Source organism: Bidens hawaiensis, unplaced genomic scaffold, assembly GCF_021521415.1.
Source record: "Bidens hawaiensis isolate Kalapana, Puna unplaced genomic scaffold, B.hawaiensis_p1.1 tig00046258_1, whole genome shotgun sequence".
NCBI classification, from domain to species: domain Eukaryota; kingdom Viridiplantae; phylum Streptophyta; class Magnoliopsida; order Asterales; family Asteraceae; genus Bidens; species Bidens hawaiensis.
Genome location: NW_027505979.1, coordinates 32,851 through 50,527, shown reverse-complemented (window position 1 = coordinate 50,527; position 17,677 = coordinate 32,851). Strand labels below are relative to the sequence as shown.

Sequence of the window (17,677 nt, the reverse complement as noted above, 5' to 3'; positions counted from 1 at the left end):
GATAGTTTCAAATTTGCGATTTTTGTCTCTGTGGTTTCCTTTCACTTGCAATTAAACCCGATTTCATTACCCCCGTTAAGTCTGGTCGTTAAACCCATCAGCGTGCTCCTCACGTGAGGGCGAACTTTGTCTTTTTTCTCCCCAAATAAATTTCTGTTCTAATTCGCAAGCCCCCTTACGTGATGGGTTGTGGTGTATTTGGGAAAAAAAAGGACAAAACTGCCCCTCACGTGAATGGCATGTTGATGGTTTTAACGACCAGACTTAACGAGATTAGTGAATTCGGGTTTAATTGCAAGTGAAATGAAACTACAGGGAATAAAATCGCAATTTTGAAACAATTGGACTAAAACCGCAGATTTGAACAAATTACAGGGACAAAAACCGCAATTCACTTAAAAATAAATAAAATAATTTTCATAAAAATTTACCGCGTCTTAAGACACACGTCCCCTCAAATGTTACATTAAAATCTTGACTACTCAAATCATTCCAAAATACAAACATTTTTTCAACTTGTCACATAATTTAATCTATGAATGATTCTATTCATTCGTTCATCATCATGTCCGTCACTGCCTTCTCCATCAAATCGTGCTTTGATATTATTGTTGCTCGATAGTATTCCCAATGATATTGGAGAGTTTTTCATGATTCATATAATAACACAAAATATATTTAAAAAACACAAATAATAAACAAACTTAAGGATCATGGGGCCCCATTAACAGAAGCTAAAATTAATGTTAACATCTGCAAAGATGTTAGAAACTTGGATGGTTTGTTCTCTCTGATTCTTGCACTAGGAAAAGAACTTGTTGGAGACTGTAAAAATCGGTTCTCACTTGCCATTGACTCATTGAGCAAGATGATAAGACACACGTCTGTGTCTTCAGTTGCTTGCCTTTTAAGCAATCTTCGGAGCCATGCTCAAGTATCGAGTATCTTTTGGCTACTGCATTCTGATCTCCATGACATTAAAGCTTCTGCTGCTTTTGAATACATGTCTTCAATGGTGGCTAATGTAAAACCGCTTACTACTGAGAACACTGATAAGTTTTATTTACTTGAACAAAATTACAAAAAAGGTGAATTTCATGCGTCTCTTAAACGAAGAAATGGCCGTGTTAGGATTATGGTAGGTCCTGTGTTCTCTCTTAAACACACATCCACATAGGGGTGTAAATGAGTCGAGCCCAGTCTCGGCTCGTTTTGAACTCTAATACTAATGTCAACCACGGTTCGTGAGTTGTTTTCAAGTTCAAGCTGTAATTAGTTTCTATATATTTATAACTATTAACGCGCTGCTTGCGATGCGCCCATATAATGTATATATGTGTGAATCCTCGGGTGGGCAAAAGTGAAATTGCACTAATTTTGACGTTATTTTACTAATCTCGTGAAAATAACGTTAAAAGTGGCGGAAGGTTAATCAGACATCATGTGGTGGCGCTGATAGTCGAAAGACAAGGGTACACGCACCAATCGGCTGATGTCTCGGTGGTTGAGTGTTATGTGCCTTATGTCCAAGGCTTGATGCAAAACTACTATCGAGCCGGGGGTCTCACCGGAAGCAGTCTCTCTATTCATTCGGGGTAGAGGTAAGGCTGTCTACATCTTACTCTCCTCAAACCCTACCATAGCTTTGCTATCGGTGGGATTTACTGAGTACGATGATGATGATGAAATAATAAACAAACTTGATTATGTATTTAAACATAAGATACGAAACCGAGAACAACACACACAATATCCATTCTAGTTGACATAGTTTATAGGGATCGAAACGATGCAAAGGGGATGTGAAAGGGTGCGATTGTTAACAATAACCAACATGGTATTGTTAGCTCCTTAACCTGTTAAAGACACAATAAGACATGTTAATAAAAAAAAGTGCGGTTTGTGATTTTTTTATTTTCTTAAACAATTGAAATTAGTAGGCTATACTTCCTCATTATCCCTTATTGGTACACAAAACTTAAAATTGTCTTATAGTCATGGCATATAAAGTAGTTAAACGAGTCATATTCAAGTTTTATATTCGTGTCACGCGCGTCGCCTCTTACTTGTTAAAACTGTTAAGACACGAATTGCCAGCCCGCTCGTCCCTTTAGTTGACACTCATAAACGTAGGCCAATCTAAATGGACTTCTTCTAGTTGCCCCGTGAGAGGACTTCTTCCGTTTGCCCTGTGAAGGGACTTCTTCTAGTTGACCCAACCCGTGCACGGTCGTTAAAACATAAACATCAAACATAACATCATGCATACAACCATATAAAATTCCATGAAACAATATATATTGTTTATAAACAATCATCGTACATACTCATCATATAAAACTCATGTTTACTTAACATGAAACATAGATAAAATATGTATGTTTGTAAACCATTTTCATGCTCGTTTATCATTAAATGCTCATGCATAGTAAGCATATTGGTAAAAACATTTAAATATATATACCAGCCCTAAAATCATTAAAAGCATTTAAAACATTTTATATATAACACAAACCGAACTACATCTGGATAATGGGTAAGCGAGCAACAAGCTGCGCCGCTATCCCCTTTTGAATCGCAAAGCCTATTCTATTAAATATAATCCTTGGTTCCTCGGGCTCTGCGAGTCACTGTGGACCACCTTCTGCACCCGCTCCAAGAAGCGAACCGCCTCGGGAGCTAGGGATCCAAAAGTGTCGAAGGCAAATGGAATGAACACCTGCTGATTCTCCAAACACGATGTCTCATGCTTAGCAACCTTCCTAGACTCCGCTCTCAAAACCGCCTGTCCCGGTACGAAACCACTGTCTCTCAGCCCCACCAACGGGGACACCCCAGTGAGGTCAACACACGCATGCTTACCCCCTGCCCAGCCAAACACAAGAACATCCGCAGGACGCAGGGTAGATCTTCCCTCACGCGGATCAGTCAAAAAGTTAACAGGTGCCTCTTTCTTGGCTGAGATCCCGGCACGTCTAAGCACATCTCATAACACATCTCTAACCCAGTCATGACGATACTTGAATCCCGGCAATTCCTTACAGTGGAGGGCATGCTCACCGAATCTATCCAAACAAGTTTTTTACAAATGAGGCATAATTCATCTGGAGGGAAAAGGGGAATCATAAGCCGGTATTTAAGGATGACTCTGTATTCAACTGGCGACATCCGTTGCCCAAGACCTTCAATAGGCACAACAGTCAAAAAATCCTAGGCATGAGCCCCCTTGAAAGAAAAAAGGGCAACGAACATGCGATGAACAAACACCTACAATATACCGTATCACATTACTACGTACTATAATCAGCTAGTTACTCCAAGGATTTGTTGATGGTCAACAACATTCACGAACATGGCTAGTTTTAAAGCGAATGAGCCGTATTATGCCCGACGGATAACCGAACTCAGAATCACCTACTATTTCCATGCATGGCATGGAAAATGATATTTGGAAACATACACAAAGGTTCCATGCATGCACATGAGGTTTGAGAACAAATATAAAATCCACCACCATGCTTAATTAATTGGTTTGGTTTTGATCTTTAGCGGAGCCTCTTATATTGACCAAAGATCACACCGTCACAAACCGATGAGATCCGTCTCTTTTGCATCTTAGTATTTGTACCGATGCTTATGTAAAGGTTTACCGTTTTCTTAGCAGGCCATCAAAGTAACCGAGCCGGGCTCATGCAATCAGGGACGGTGCGAATAATGAACAAGTTCGATCATGACCAATTATAAATTAGCAACATACTAACTCTTACCTAATTGATTACCACCAGCGTCTAAACGAGGTCGGTTATAATCCTTGCAGTAGAGAGGCGAAAACTTGTACGGGATATGGGGTTTTTAAAATTGCATGGAGATAGACATTTGCAATCAGGTCCCTCGAGGTTAGTTTACATGCAACTTGCTCCACAAGCTAATATATTAAATTTTCAAACTAACTCCTTCAAGTTCCATCCATTTGCCATTCCACCTCAAAGTTTTAAAGCGATAAATGAATTCATAAATCATGTTAAATACAATCTGTACAAAATCATTTTAACGAAAATTTGGGGTGTTACAATACCAAATTACAGGAGGATATAGAGCATTGTCGGGAAAGGTAGTAGTGGCCGGAATTCATTTTTCGAATGGGTTTAACCATTGTTCTTGAGACCCGATCGATTGGCTCGGTTGAGCCAAGGCTCATTAACGGATGGGTCTACCTATTGTTATCAAGTCTTGTTAACGAATGGGTTTTAGGGCTGGGCATAACCAACAACAAATATTAACGCATATTAGGTGGGGATATGTTTGCCTTTATTAGTGTTTTTATTTACACCTACAAACCTCTTTGTATAAGTTTTTCATGATTTTATAATTAAAGTGAAACGTGACCATATGATATTTATTTCGAAGGGAGGTTCAAAATCGTTAAAACCAAAAATGTCCGAACCGAACTAAATCATTCAAACTTTTCACTAAGGATGAGATCGGTAATATCAACAAAAATACCCATGCTAAATTCTGTAAAAGTGGTTAACGAATTTACTGGTATGTTACATGTTCAGTACAAGTACATACCCATACAATATGGGTAGGGGTGAGCAAATGGTACTTGGTACCGGTACTCATTAAAAAACTCGATACTTTATAATAGGTGTGAGCAAATGATACTGGGTACCGATATCCAACCCACTTTTCGGTAGTATGGTACCAATATTATGGTTTGATTCACCTTCAAATAACGTGCGTGTACTATACCGAACTCTTTTGGTACCAAGACTTATTTGGCACCAAGACCTATTTGGCACCTTTTTGGGATCAATACTTTTGGTACATTATCAATGCCGAGCTCATCCTTAATTTATGGTATCGGTTCATTACTATTATTCTAGTACTGAAAATACATTTACCGAATTTATGAGAAAGTAAGTACCAACTACTATATTAAATTTATCAATATGGGTACTGGGTATCAAATGATGTCCACAAGAATAACCGAATAACCATGTTACCTAGGTAAAAACTAGGGGTGCCAAATCCTGACACGACTCGAAACCCGACACGAACAAATATAGGTTTCGGGTCGACTAACACGACCGTTTTCTTAAGAAGGTCAACCAAAACCCGACCCATTAAAAAGTGGGTTGACCTGTTCACCCGTTTAACAATTTTAGAGAAGCTAATATTTTATTTTAGAGAGAAGATGTAAATTTTAATGTTAAATTATTAGTTTATCAATTTTTTCACAATCAGTTAACTTTTAAAAGTAAAACTAATTTCTTTTTACGCTACTTTTATCTATTTTACTTCAAATAATTTCATTTTATTAGTTCTAACTATATATTCTTTGATAATTTCATTCGTTTGCTGAGCTAAATATGTGAATTTAAGTTTGCTAATTGAGAATGAAAGATACATACACAAAATACAATTACATTTATCACAAATTATTAACAAGTTTTTATGAATAAGAGTAATTAATTGTTTAAGTTATTACTAAGTCAACATATATTACACGTATTCGTAGATGAACGTAAAATGGGTTGACCCGAAACACAACTCGAACACGACACGAATTTAAATGACCCGACACAAATAAAAATTTGGGTTGAGTCAGGGTTGAAGAATCTCAACACGCTAACCCACAAACCCGAAACATATTAACCCGTCATTCCATCAACCCGACACGATTGACTCCCGTAATAAAAACCCAATGAGATTGAAACTTTGAGTCACTAATTCAGTAATTTGATGAGGAAAAAAACGCAGCGTGTAATAATAACCAAAAAGTCCCGGGGAAAACCCACAAACCAACAGTTGCGTCAAACCACCGATATGGAGTCATCATCATCGGCGGCGGCGGCTGACGGCTGGAAGCCGACAATAAGCCAAGAAGACCAGTGGACACTCGAGAGTCAAGTGTTTCACATATATCGTATGCTCTGTGACATTCCGCCCAAATCTCAAGCAGCTATGTAAGTTTATTATTATTATTATTATTATTATTATTATTAGGCTTTGAATCAAATACAAATGAAATTAATGTGCTAAAGTAGAGTAATTATATAGCTAAAGTAGAGTAACTCTACTTGATTCTCACGGTTAACACGTTTACGTACGTTAACTTTCCCCATTATTATTATTATTATTATTATTATTATTATTTCACTTGAAACCCTAACTTTTTATACACTTGATGTAATACACACTTGAAACCCTAACTTTTTATACACTTGATTTTAATACTTTCGGTTAATTATTTTATGTGATATTGTGATAATGTTAGATTTGTGAGTAGGTTAGAGCTTCAACGGGATAGTCATGTAGAGTACCTGGAGAAAGGTCTTCGGCATCTCGGTCCGTCCTTTTCCGTATTGGATGCAAAGTAAGTATATATTATTATTATTATTATTATTATTATTATTATATCTCTCTGTATATATATATTGAATTGATTAGATTGTGGATTGATAGTATACGTAGGAGTGATAGGTTATGATGCTAGGAGATTGAAGTTTATGTATCTAATAAAATGTGATAGACATTGAATTATACTGCTTAAATTGTGAATGTATCTGATGCTTTATATCAAGGGAAGATCACCAGAATGTGTAGTTGATTTGACGGTTTTTAGAGCCAATCGTATTATTCCACGTGTTCTTATACGAGGGTTTTATTTTTTGATTTCTTTTTTAATAATTTTATGAGCTGCTAGTTACTAAAAAGTTACTAATCGCCATTATAAAACGAGCTTCCGCCAATACAAAACTAGCTTCGACCAATATAAAACTAGCTTTTGATGATATAACACTTAGTAGCTTCTGGCAATATAAAACTAGCTTCCACCAATATATGAAAAATAAACTAGCGGCTCATGTGGCAGATTTTGTTTGGCTCTAATAACCTTTTTATTATTAGTTGAAAAGTGGTTTGAGCTTTTGGAAAATGTTGGTTAGATGAACAAATTGTCAAATGGACATTCTGGTCGTTTTAGCTTATATCAATCATCAATTGCTAGAAGTAAACTTGAAGTGCATAATTTTATGACATATGAACAAATTTTTGAGCATTATCTCTAGATTTGACATATATCTTGCTCTATTTGTGTATTTTAAAGAAATTCTCCAGATTTACTGTCATATTTGATCAATATCTAGAGCTTTGTCACAAGATTCGACCAACCTTTTCCACTTTCTTATAATTATTTACCTAATTTTCCCGTTTTATCACGGCATTGGCTCACTTTACTGGAAAATTACCAAAATAGTCAAGTTTGACCATATTTCTTTTTTCCAAAATAGACGCTTAAATTTAGCCCGTACTGCCACGTAGATCAGTGGGCTAAATTAGCTTACTAAATAACATACTGGCTTAGGCTACGCTTTCTGAAATTGCAGGCTGAAGAGGTAGGTCCCAGCAGAGACCAGTTGGTCCCGCAAGACTCACCTTGAACAGGGACGTCTGCGCAAAGGCCATCTGCTCCCGCCGGACCCACCATGCTCATAGAATCTTACGCGCAGTACGCAAGCTGTACACGCAGGGAAAGCCTCCCAATGGTGAAGTACCCCGCCTGTTCCCGCAGTTGCGGATACAAGCCATCAGGGAAGGCTACCCGCAGACAGCAGGGCTACACGCACAAGACACTAGCTACTTCAGCAGTCACGTGAAGGCATGAGCAAGGCGGGAACAATCCCGCCCAAATGAGCCAGTCTGATTCTGAAAGATCTTTTGTACCATACCTACCAAGGTATGGATAGGACAGACGATCTGACCAGAACAGCCCATGAGCCAATCACAGGGTGACAGCTCACCGACAACAGTGCGAGGAGGAGCACCCTCTAGTACTGTTGGTCACTATTAGCCGCTGCCTACTCACCAACCCTTACTGTGGAGCATGCGCAGCCTACAGTTGGTGGAATAGTGTTACTGTTGGCCGTAACCTATTCACCAACCAGCATGGCCTGCGTACAATCCACAGTCAGTGGGACGTGCATAGTCTACAGTTAGTGGAATAGTGCAGCCGACTTTGTTACTGTTGGCCGTAACCTACCCACCAACCAGTATGGCCTGTGCGTAATCCACTGTTGGTTGAACAGGAATACTATTCAGCCGGCTGTACCTTCTAGAAAACCTACCTTCGGCTATAAATACTCCAACATCTTGGAATGGTAAGATCATCTGCTATCCAGTTATCTAGCAATCTCTTAATATACACTTATATTCAGAGCAACCTAGTCTGATTCTCACGCCGGAGGGTGGTCACAAGGAGGAACCCCCCCCCCCCTTCTCAGTGACGAGCTTACGGTGTTTGTTTTGCAGGTCTCCTGAAGAACAGCCTTCTCAGCTAGACCTCATTCGTGGGAAACATTACTTAACCCCCAGATTATCTATAATCTGTACCGGGTCACTTAGTGTTTCTTCACAGGCTAAATATCTGAAATTAGAAAGTGTAGGCTAACCAGCTTGTTATTTGGTAGGCAAATTTAGCCTACTGATCTAGTGGCCTTGTGGTCTAATGAGGTCGATTCGTAGACTAATTTAGCCTACGAGTGGACACGTGTCACTCTTGGAGTGATCAGAAGGTGGGACCTGTTATACATTTCATGGGCCTCAGTCCAAAAAGCGCCAGCTAAGGTTTAGCTGACTTGGCTGATGTGGCGCATTCTGTTTGGTATAAAATGAGGATGACTATGAAGTGGCAGGCTAAATAGGTGACTATTTTTTAAAAAAAGTTGGACAAAATGTCTATTTTGGTAATTTTCCCCTATTTTACTATAGTTGTAGGAACTATTTCTTATACCATCACTCGTATTGTTGGTTCTTTACAGTCGGCCATGGATTTGCTATTGGATTTTGCATTCAATTGCTTTATTGGGAGAGTCTGTGGATGTTGCTTTGGAGAATAGTGTTATCGACTTTATAAGTCGGTGTCAGGTTGACAATTTGATTTTGCATTCTTGTTTGCAACCCAAGTTTTTATAAAGTTTTTACGATATATCATCTTGGACTTGTATAACTTAATTGCTAATTGTTCATCTCATGTTTCTCTCAGGATCAACATGGTGGATATGGTGGAGGACCCGGACAGGCAAGTGGATTTCCAGCCATGTTTATTAACTGATTAATATATAAAATGTATCATATTCATATTGGATATTAAAAATAGTTATAGTTTCTTTATGGTAGCCATTGTTGTAGTGAATGATGTATAATAGAAACATTTTGAGTTAATGTTTGTTTAAAAGCTGCTAACATTTGCTATTAATGACAGATGCCACATCTTGCAACAACTTATGCTGCTGTAAATGCACTTATCACTTTAGGCGGGCATAAATCTTTGAAATCAATTAACAGGTGATTTTTCGTGCTGCTGTAAATACATTTATCACTTTAGGTGACATTTTCATGACATTTCATTTACTCTCTTATCATTTCCAGAGGCAAGATCTACTCATTTTTGCGAAGAATGAGGCATACAAGTGGTGGTTTCAGGTGTGACATAGATTTAATTTAGTTAAACTTTATTCTTTTGAAGGATTTTTGTATCCTATTAGTAATCTTTCTGTATATTCAATTCATTCAGTATGCATGAAGGTGGTGAAATAGATGTCCGTGCTTGTTACACTGCCATTTCTGTAAGTTAGCAAATATCTATCTTTTTATAGATCTGTAATAACACAAGTTTATTTCAAAGATGATGATGATTTTTGACTAAAGCATAATACTTATACATGCACAGGTTGCAAGTGTTCTGAATATTATAGATGAGGAACTTGTTCGAGGTGTGGGAGCTTACATCGTAAGGTCTGTCTTGTTCAACTTAGTTTTTCATCTTTTAGATATTTTCATTTAGGTTAAGTTATAATAAACAAGCTTTACTGACTTCATGCAGCTGTCAGACTTATGAAGGTGGAATTGCCGGTGAACCGGGCTCAGAAGCTCACGGTGGGTACGTTTCATACTTTCATGTTAAATTTGTGTCAGATCTAATAAGTAATTTTGTCATTTAATTGCACATCTATGCTAAATTTAAAGCTTAATGTTCTTTTTTCAACCATGGAATAATATGTTTATATTCGAGTCATAGTGTATGCTTTATAAACTTAATTTCACTAAAGAATCCTAACGCTTTACTCATTTATTGCTAGGTACACCTTTTGTGGGCTGGCCGCAATGATATTGATTAACGAGGTTAAGCGTTTGGACTTGGCTAGTTTAACCGTAAGCCCACCAAATCTCACACAACGTCAACTTAATTACTCTAATTGTGGCTGTTTTTATGAGTGATACATTATTCTATTAACAGTGAAATGTGTTGGTTTTGAGAGTAGACTGAACAGTAAAAATTTCTAATAACTTTTTTAAGTTTTATTTTCACACCTTATACTATAAATAATGTACGCTTTTTAACCATTTTTATCATTTAATATATATTTTTTCTAATAACTTGCGTTCGTTAACTTTTTAAAAGTCGTAAATATGTGGTTGCATTTATTTATTTTTTCTTGACATTTCGGTACAAACTTTGTTAAAACGGAGAAAGTATGTTTTTACAAGGATGTCACTTTTTTGTGCTTTCTGAATATATCGTTGCGAATTTTATTTTTTTTATATCTACGTTTCGATTTTCAGAAACAACTTACCATAACTAGCTGGCTAAATTTTGCTAGTTGATGACAAAACTTATTGTTTCTTGAAATAGGATTGGTTGGTTTTCAGACAGGGAGTTGAAGGTGGATTTCAAGGAAGGACAAATAAGTTAGTTGACGGTTGTTATTCCTTCTGGCAGGTTTAAAAAATATTCTTGTTGCGTACAGCCAATGATTATGCTTGACTTTCAGTTTAAATAGTGTAATTCACATTGACCAGGGTGGAGCTGCTGCTTTGTTACAAAAATTATACACACCGGCTGCTTCCACGTCATCGGATTTGTCCGATGATAAAGAAGTTTCCTCTGATCAGGAGGAAGGTAAGCCAACTTTTAATGTATATTTTTATTTATTTTTAGAGTAAATTATACTGATAGTCTTTTGTAGTTTAAGCTAAATTTTGGATTTCGTCCCTAATTTTAAAAATTGCATGGTTAGTCCCCACCAACCTTTTTTCTTTTATAAGCGGTTCTTGGGTCTGGTAAAATGACTATTTTGTGCTTTGCAAAAGTTACACTTTAACCCCTTTGCTATTTTACTCTTTTAAAATTAACAGTCTAACCCCTGATATTTACATTATTATTATTAGTGTTATTAAACTTATTATTATTACTGTTATTATATTATTGTTATAACTATTATAATATTAGTAATAATAAAAATAATGCTAAACATCCTGGGTAACTGTTAATTTTGAAAGAGTAAAATAGTAAAAGGGTTAAAATGTAACTTTTGAAAAGGGCATAATGGTCATTTTAAACATGGACCGTTTATGAAAGAAAAAAGATAGGTGTGGACTAAAGCACATGAACCCTGTGTAATGTACTTACATTTTAATATATGTATGCGTTTAGGTTCAGAAAAACATAGTGACGATGAAGTAGATATTCCAATCAGAAGACGTACAGAAACCGGGCCTCTTTTTCAGAGCCAGGCCTTGCAGCAATATATTCTTTTGTGCTCACAGGTAAATTTGAATTTGAAAATTACTAGGTTTGACCTTGAAAGTCAAGCATGATATTTTAGGGTGTTTTAACTATTGATAACAATATAGGTGGAGGGAGGTTTTAGAGACAAACCAGGGAAAAGTAGAGATCACTATCACACATGCTATTGTCTTAGCGGGTTAGCCGTGGCTCAGTATAGTTGGTCCAACGATGCTGATTCTGTACCCTTACCTAGCTCGGTGTTGGGTCCGTATTCTAATCTCTTGGAACCGGTCAACCCTCTTTACAATATAGTGTTGGACCAGTACAACGAGGCACACGAGTTCTTTAGCAACGCACCGGCATTGAAGCATGAATGATCTCATTGATTTGTTTTTTTAGTAGTTTTAAGTGTCGTAACGTTAAGGCATTACATTTTATGAATAATTTTTTTGATTTGGTTTTCGTTTTGTGTTGCAGCATTTTTTAAATGTTGTGGTCTTATAAAGTGGTGTAAATGGTCTGATGTTTTTTTTGTATCATGAATGCAAAAGATTCATATTCAACTTCAATGTTAAAGGATGTCTACTCAGGTATTCAACTAACAATAAAACTGTTTTTAAAAAATGTCTAGTATATATTTAAAAACAAGCATTTTCTATTTCTAGTGACCAATTCAATTATTATAATAACCAACTGTTTATTTTTTAATTACATTGTGTATATAAATATATAATAATATTTTATATTGAAGTTTAATTGTTACATGATATTTTGTTTATATAGTTAAAATCATAATTAAAAATGACAAATTAAAATTTATAGGGTTATTAATATAAAAAAAATTAAACCCTCACGCTTCTAACACCGTTCCCTAAAACCAAAATGGTCTTAGATAGCTACATCAACCAACGAGGGCACCCACAACGGGGCGTTGCTCATGCTCTCATATAAAGCGGTACAATCACAAACAATTTCGGATACATAGTTCACGTGTTATTGGTGTTACAAATTTTAATATCAATTGGCGTGTCTTCAACTCAAATTGATGTAAATGAAGTAAAATTTGTAGGTGTGTAGTTTAGTATATACATAATATAAAGTAAATACTTGGTTGTTGAGATTTCCATTTACAAGGAGTTTTCAAGTCAGATCTGAAGTGTCAAGGAACCCGATCAAAGGTTAACTCGGAAAAAACACTATTGATAAAAGTTGTACCAATATATACATTCTCACCTACTTTTATAAAATTTATTTATAATCTCATTGGTCATTATAAATTTGGTTGTAGGGGATTAACCATAAACCACCAACTAAATTTGTGGTCAAACAATATTTGTATATTTAATTTTTATATTTATGGATTTTTAAAACCAACGGTCATTTCTCTACAAACATTTGTATAAAGGGAAATACCTGCCAACCGAATACAAACGATTGAGAAAGAAATAAAGAGCGCGAAAAGTCGTTACTCGCCGTTGCGGAGGCCGGGGACGGTGGTTGTCGTCTAACATCCCTCCTCTCGTCCTCCTCGTCATTAATTTGCGAATCAACAACCGTTTCTTGCATTCGTTTCTCGCTCTAGATTTTGGTTTCGGTGTTTGGTTGTAGATTTACGCAAGGAGGCGATCAGAGACTGTTATTTGAGTGAGATATTAAGGTTCGTATTGAATTCGGTTAAATTTACGTTGATTAGGATTCGTATTTGCAAATTGCAAACGTAGGTTGTGTCTATATTAGGATCTTGGTTATGCAAAACACGGTCAAAATGCTGAAAATAAACAAACACGAGACACAAGTATTTACGTGCTGCAAAAAATGACCAAAATGTCTATTTGACCGGTCAAAGTAGACAAAATGTCCATTTGACCAACTTTTTCCCAAAACTTCCAACCACAGTCTCGTCGACCTGCACACTTTTTAATCATTAGCTGACAAGATTTTCAACCAACGAGATTATGCCATGCGTCATAAATTTGGATATTTTGTTAAAAGAAGATGTATAAGCTGACGAGGTTTTTTTGGTGTCCGACGGATTTATTTTGGCGTCTGATAATATTTTTTCAATTCCGACGAATTTTTTTGGATGCCGGTGTTTGCAAATTGCAAACTTAGGTCGTGTCTATGTTATGTTAGGATATCGGTAATGCAAAACACGGTCAAAATTCAAAAATAAATGAACACGAGACACAAGGATTTACGTGGTTCACAAGCCGCAAAAAAATGACCAAAATGTCTATTTGACTTGTCAAAGTAAACAAAATGTCCATTTGACAAACTTTTCCTCAAAACTTCCACACATAGCGACCCCGCACACCTTTTAATCATTAGCTGACGAGATTTTCAACCAACAAGATTTTGTCACGCTTAATAAACTTGGATTTTGTGTTAAAAGAAGTTGTCTGAGCCGACAGGGTTTTAAGGCGTCCAACGAGATTTATTTTGGCGTTCGATAATATTTTTTGAATTCCGACTAGATTTTTTGGCTTTCGTCGATTTTTTTTTTGGATTCCGGCGACATTTTTTTGGAATTCTGGCGATATTTTTCTGGGACAGGTGGTAGAATCTAGTTGGTTAAAAATTTTGTCGAGTAATGATTAAAAAGTGTCCAAGTTGCTCTATGTTAAACACAACATGTTATTCTATATTTGATCATGCCATATTTTTTATTTCGATTGTTGATACTGATACTGATACAATAATCGTTCGCTTGCGACAGAGTAATATTCTAGCCACGCGCATTCGACGAATAAACATGTCGAAATCCGGCTTACAATCAAAATCACTTCGCAACCTATCACTGCCTCACAAAAACTTGTCCATCACAACACCACCAAGCAGTCCATTAACCACAAAAGAACTCGACAACAACATAATTGACTTAGATCAAGCCAGCCCTCTAGCTGCAAACAGCTACGAGCAGTTGTATCGCGATGCATTCGATTTTCACACCATAGGTCACTCCAACACATCAGCTGTAAAACCATCAACCCGCAGTAACCAAAAAAATACCACAAATAAAAAAACAAGATTTGGTTCGGTTAATAACAAAGTAGCGAAAAAAACGCAGGGCCAGACATCCACGGGGCGAGAAAATGATTCGTACTTGGCGTCTTACTTGCTTACACAAACCAAGGGGATGTTATCGTCGGGTGAAAACCCGAACAAGGCTCTTGAGTTGGGTATAAGAGCAATGAAAGCATTTGAAAGCAGTCGGTTTAAAAAACCGAGTTTGGAGTATATAATGTGTTTACACATTGTAGCAGCCTTGCATTGTAGTTTAGGCGAGTACAACGAAGCGATACCTGTTTTAGAACGGGCTATCGAGATAGCAGGCGTGGGTGAAACGCGTAAACACTTGCTAGCTAAATTCTCAGGGTGTATGCAATTAGGTGACACGTACGCAATGCTCGGGTTTATAGAGAATTCGATATTGTGTTACAAAGCCGGGTTGGGAGTTCAGAAACACGCGTTGGGTGGAACCGATCCACGTTTCGGAGAAACTTGTAGGTAGGGGTGTTCGTTTTTCGGGTGTCGGGTTTTTCTGGTTTCAAAGTTTTAAATCTTGACTTGAAACGCAACCCGAATCTCTCGCGGGTTTTTCCGGTTCGGGTTTTTTCGGGTTGGGTTAATCGGGTTTCGGGTATCCTAGAAAACAACACAAAAAACAAACAAATTTAAAAAACTACAATGCTAAAATTAAAATAACATATTATTCTTTGCTCGTAAGCAAATAATCAAATAATAAACCAACATAACGTGATAAAACAATCCAGAAAAAGGGTACTAACTCAAACCATAATCGTCTTCAATCGGGCGTGATTTGGTTGTTATAAGTAATAAACGGAAAACATAAATAACAATAAACAATTGATCTATAATAGTTGTAATGACAACAATCGATTAGGACTATATTCTGATAACGTTAGTGACTAGGACTAAGCCTATATTATAACTAAAAATATATTTAATTTCAAAACAAAAAGTTTATTCGGGTTATTCGGGTTGACCCGAAACTTATAAATCAAACCCGAGAACCAACCCGAATTACTTCGGTTTGGGTTCGGGATCGGATTAGTCTTTTCTCGGGTTCGGGTTTTTTGGGTCGGGTTATTCGGGTTGACCCGGAACTTATAAATCAAACCCAAGAACCAACCCGAATTACTTTGGTTCGGGTTCGGGTTAGTCTTTTCTCGGGTTCGGATTTTTCGGGTCTGGTTTTTCGGGTTGACCCAAAACTTATAAATCAAACCCGAGAACCAACCCGAATTACTTCGGTTCGGGTTCGGGTTAGTCTTTTCTCGGGTTCGGGTTAGTTCGGGTTAGTTCGGGTACGTGTTTTCTCGGGTTGGGTTTCGGGTAAAAGTGACAGTCCTACTTGTAGGTATGTAGCTGAAGCTCATATTCAAGCACTTGAATTTGATGAAGCTAAAAAGTTATGTCAAATGGCTCTTGACATACATAAGTCAAACGGGTCAACCGCGTCCGTAGAAGCAGCCGCAGACCACTGGCTCATGGGTCTGGCATGCGATGCTAATTGCGAGTATGAGGCTGCGCTTGAACATTATATGTTAGCCAGAGTCAACATGGCTGCAGCCGGTCAAAGCTACGACGTTGCAGCCGTCGATATATGCATAGGCGAAACTTACTTATCATTATCCCGTTACAACGAAGCGGTTTCCACATTCGAAAAAGCGTTAAACGCGTTCAAGAACACGAAAGGCGACAACCACCCGTCGGTGGCGTCAGTCTTCGTTCGCTTAGCGGAGCTTTGTTACAAAATGGGAAGGTTCACCGAATCGAAATCATACTGCTTAAACACGTTACGAATATACGAAAACCCGACGTCGGGTAGTTTGAAGGACGATATAGGCAACGGGTTTATCGAAGTAGCGGGGATATACGAGTTGATGAGTGATCTTAGTTCATCTATAAAATTACTAAAAAGAGCATTAAAAGTTTTGGGTCAAGACGAAAGTCAACTAAGCACTATCGCAGGCGTGGAGGCTCAAATGGGGGTGTTGTATTACACGATAGGGAGTTACGAAAATTCGTATAGGTATTTAAAAGGCGCGGTGACAAAACTAAGAGCGGTGTCGGAAAAAAAGTCGGGTTTGTTCGGGATAGTTTTGAACCAAATGGGAGTGGTTTGTGTGCAACTTGGGATGTTACAAGAGGCAGCAGATGTGTTTGAGGAGGCTAAGGGTGTGATGGAGGTAGAATATGGCGATTTTGATGCGAATACGGTTGCGGTTTGTAGTAATATTGCTGGGACTTATGATGCAATGGGGAGGTGGGAGGATGCTATAGAGATGTTGGAGTATGTTGTGAGGTTAAGAGAGGGTAAATTAGGAACTGCAAGTGCTGATGTGGATGATGAAAGATTGAGGTTAAGGCAGTTGTTAAAGGATGCTGGTAAAGAGAGAAGGAGTAAAAGTTTGTCACTTCAGTTTTTGCTTGTTGGTTGAGTTAATGACTAATGTGTTTTATGTATAGGTTGTGTCTCTTTATTTGAAAACCAATCCAAGAATATTAATTTGAAATTGTTTGTAACGGTATCGGTTTAGTTTGGCTCGAACGATGAAAATGCTAAATGTCGGCTGAATCCACTTCCTCATGTATTATTCGGTATTTCGATAGAACATTTCAGGGGTGTTTATTATTTGGTTTCTAACTGAAGAAACTGAAAACCGAACCAAACCAAAACAAACCGAGTGTTCAAGGGGTGTTCACGAAAATTGTAGTTTTAACAAGACAAAAGAATATGTTAATTGCTTAGAAGTCAACAAATTTTAAGATTGCAAGGCTAATTGGCACAACGGTATTCCTATAAAATTTCTTATGCAAGGTGGTAAGCTAGAGTCTTATATGGAACAATTTGTTCTAGGTTGATTCATGGGGTTTTCTCAGTTTGTGGGTTTCCTCCTAGGTGGATGGGCCGGGTCTTCACGCTCTGTCATTTGAGCAAAAGGATGATCCATTTGTCAGAGTGATCTGGGTGTTTGTTATTGAATAAAAAGAATTAGGGTTAAACCATTATACTAGTATAAAAGGTTGAATGATTATTAAAACACTATTTATAGTTATGGTTTGAAAATAGGGTGATAT

At 37.3% G+C, this 17,677-nt stretch overlaps 2 protein-coding genes across 2 annotated transcripts; both read left to right on the top strand.

The window, feature by feature from the left end:
* The first annotated feature begins 5,740 nt into the window (after window positions 1–5,740).
* Window positions 5,741–12,125, top strand: LOC143616227 (protein farnesyltransferase subunit beta-like). Its single transcript, XM_077089117.1, has 14 exons — window positions 5,741–5,969; window positions 6,293–6,379; window positions 8,823–8,928; window positions 9,047–9,082; window positions 9,266–9,348; window positions 9,433–9,486; window positions 9,578–9,629; window positions 9,734–9,798; window positions 9,887–9,943; window positions 10,143–10,215; window positions 10,697–10,783; window positions 10,864–10,963; window positions 11,498–11,610; window positions 11,698–12,125. The coding sequence occupies exons 1-14, from the start codon at window positions 5,746–5,748 to the stop codon at window positions 11,947–11,949; spliced, it is 1,389 nt and encodes a 462-aa protein (XP_076945232.1). The 5' UTR covers window positions 5,741–5,745; the 3' UTR covers window positions 11,950–12,125.
* Window positions 12,126–14,292: 2,167 nt separating this feature from the next.
* LOC143616228 (protein KINESIN LIGHT CHAIN-RELATED 2-like) lies at window positions 14,293–17,047 on the top strand. Its single transcript, XM_077089118.1, has 2 exons — window positions 14,293–15,079; window positions 15,954–17,047. Exons 1-2 carry the CDS (start codon window positions 14,325–14,327, stop codon window positions 17,035–17,037), a joined length of 1,839 nt encoding a protein of 612 aa, XP_076945233.1. The 5' UTR covers window positions 14,293–14,324; the 3' UTR covers window positions 17,038–17,047.
* Window positions 17,048–17,677: the final 630 nt, after the last annotated feature.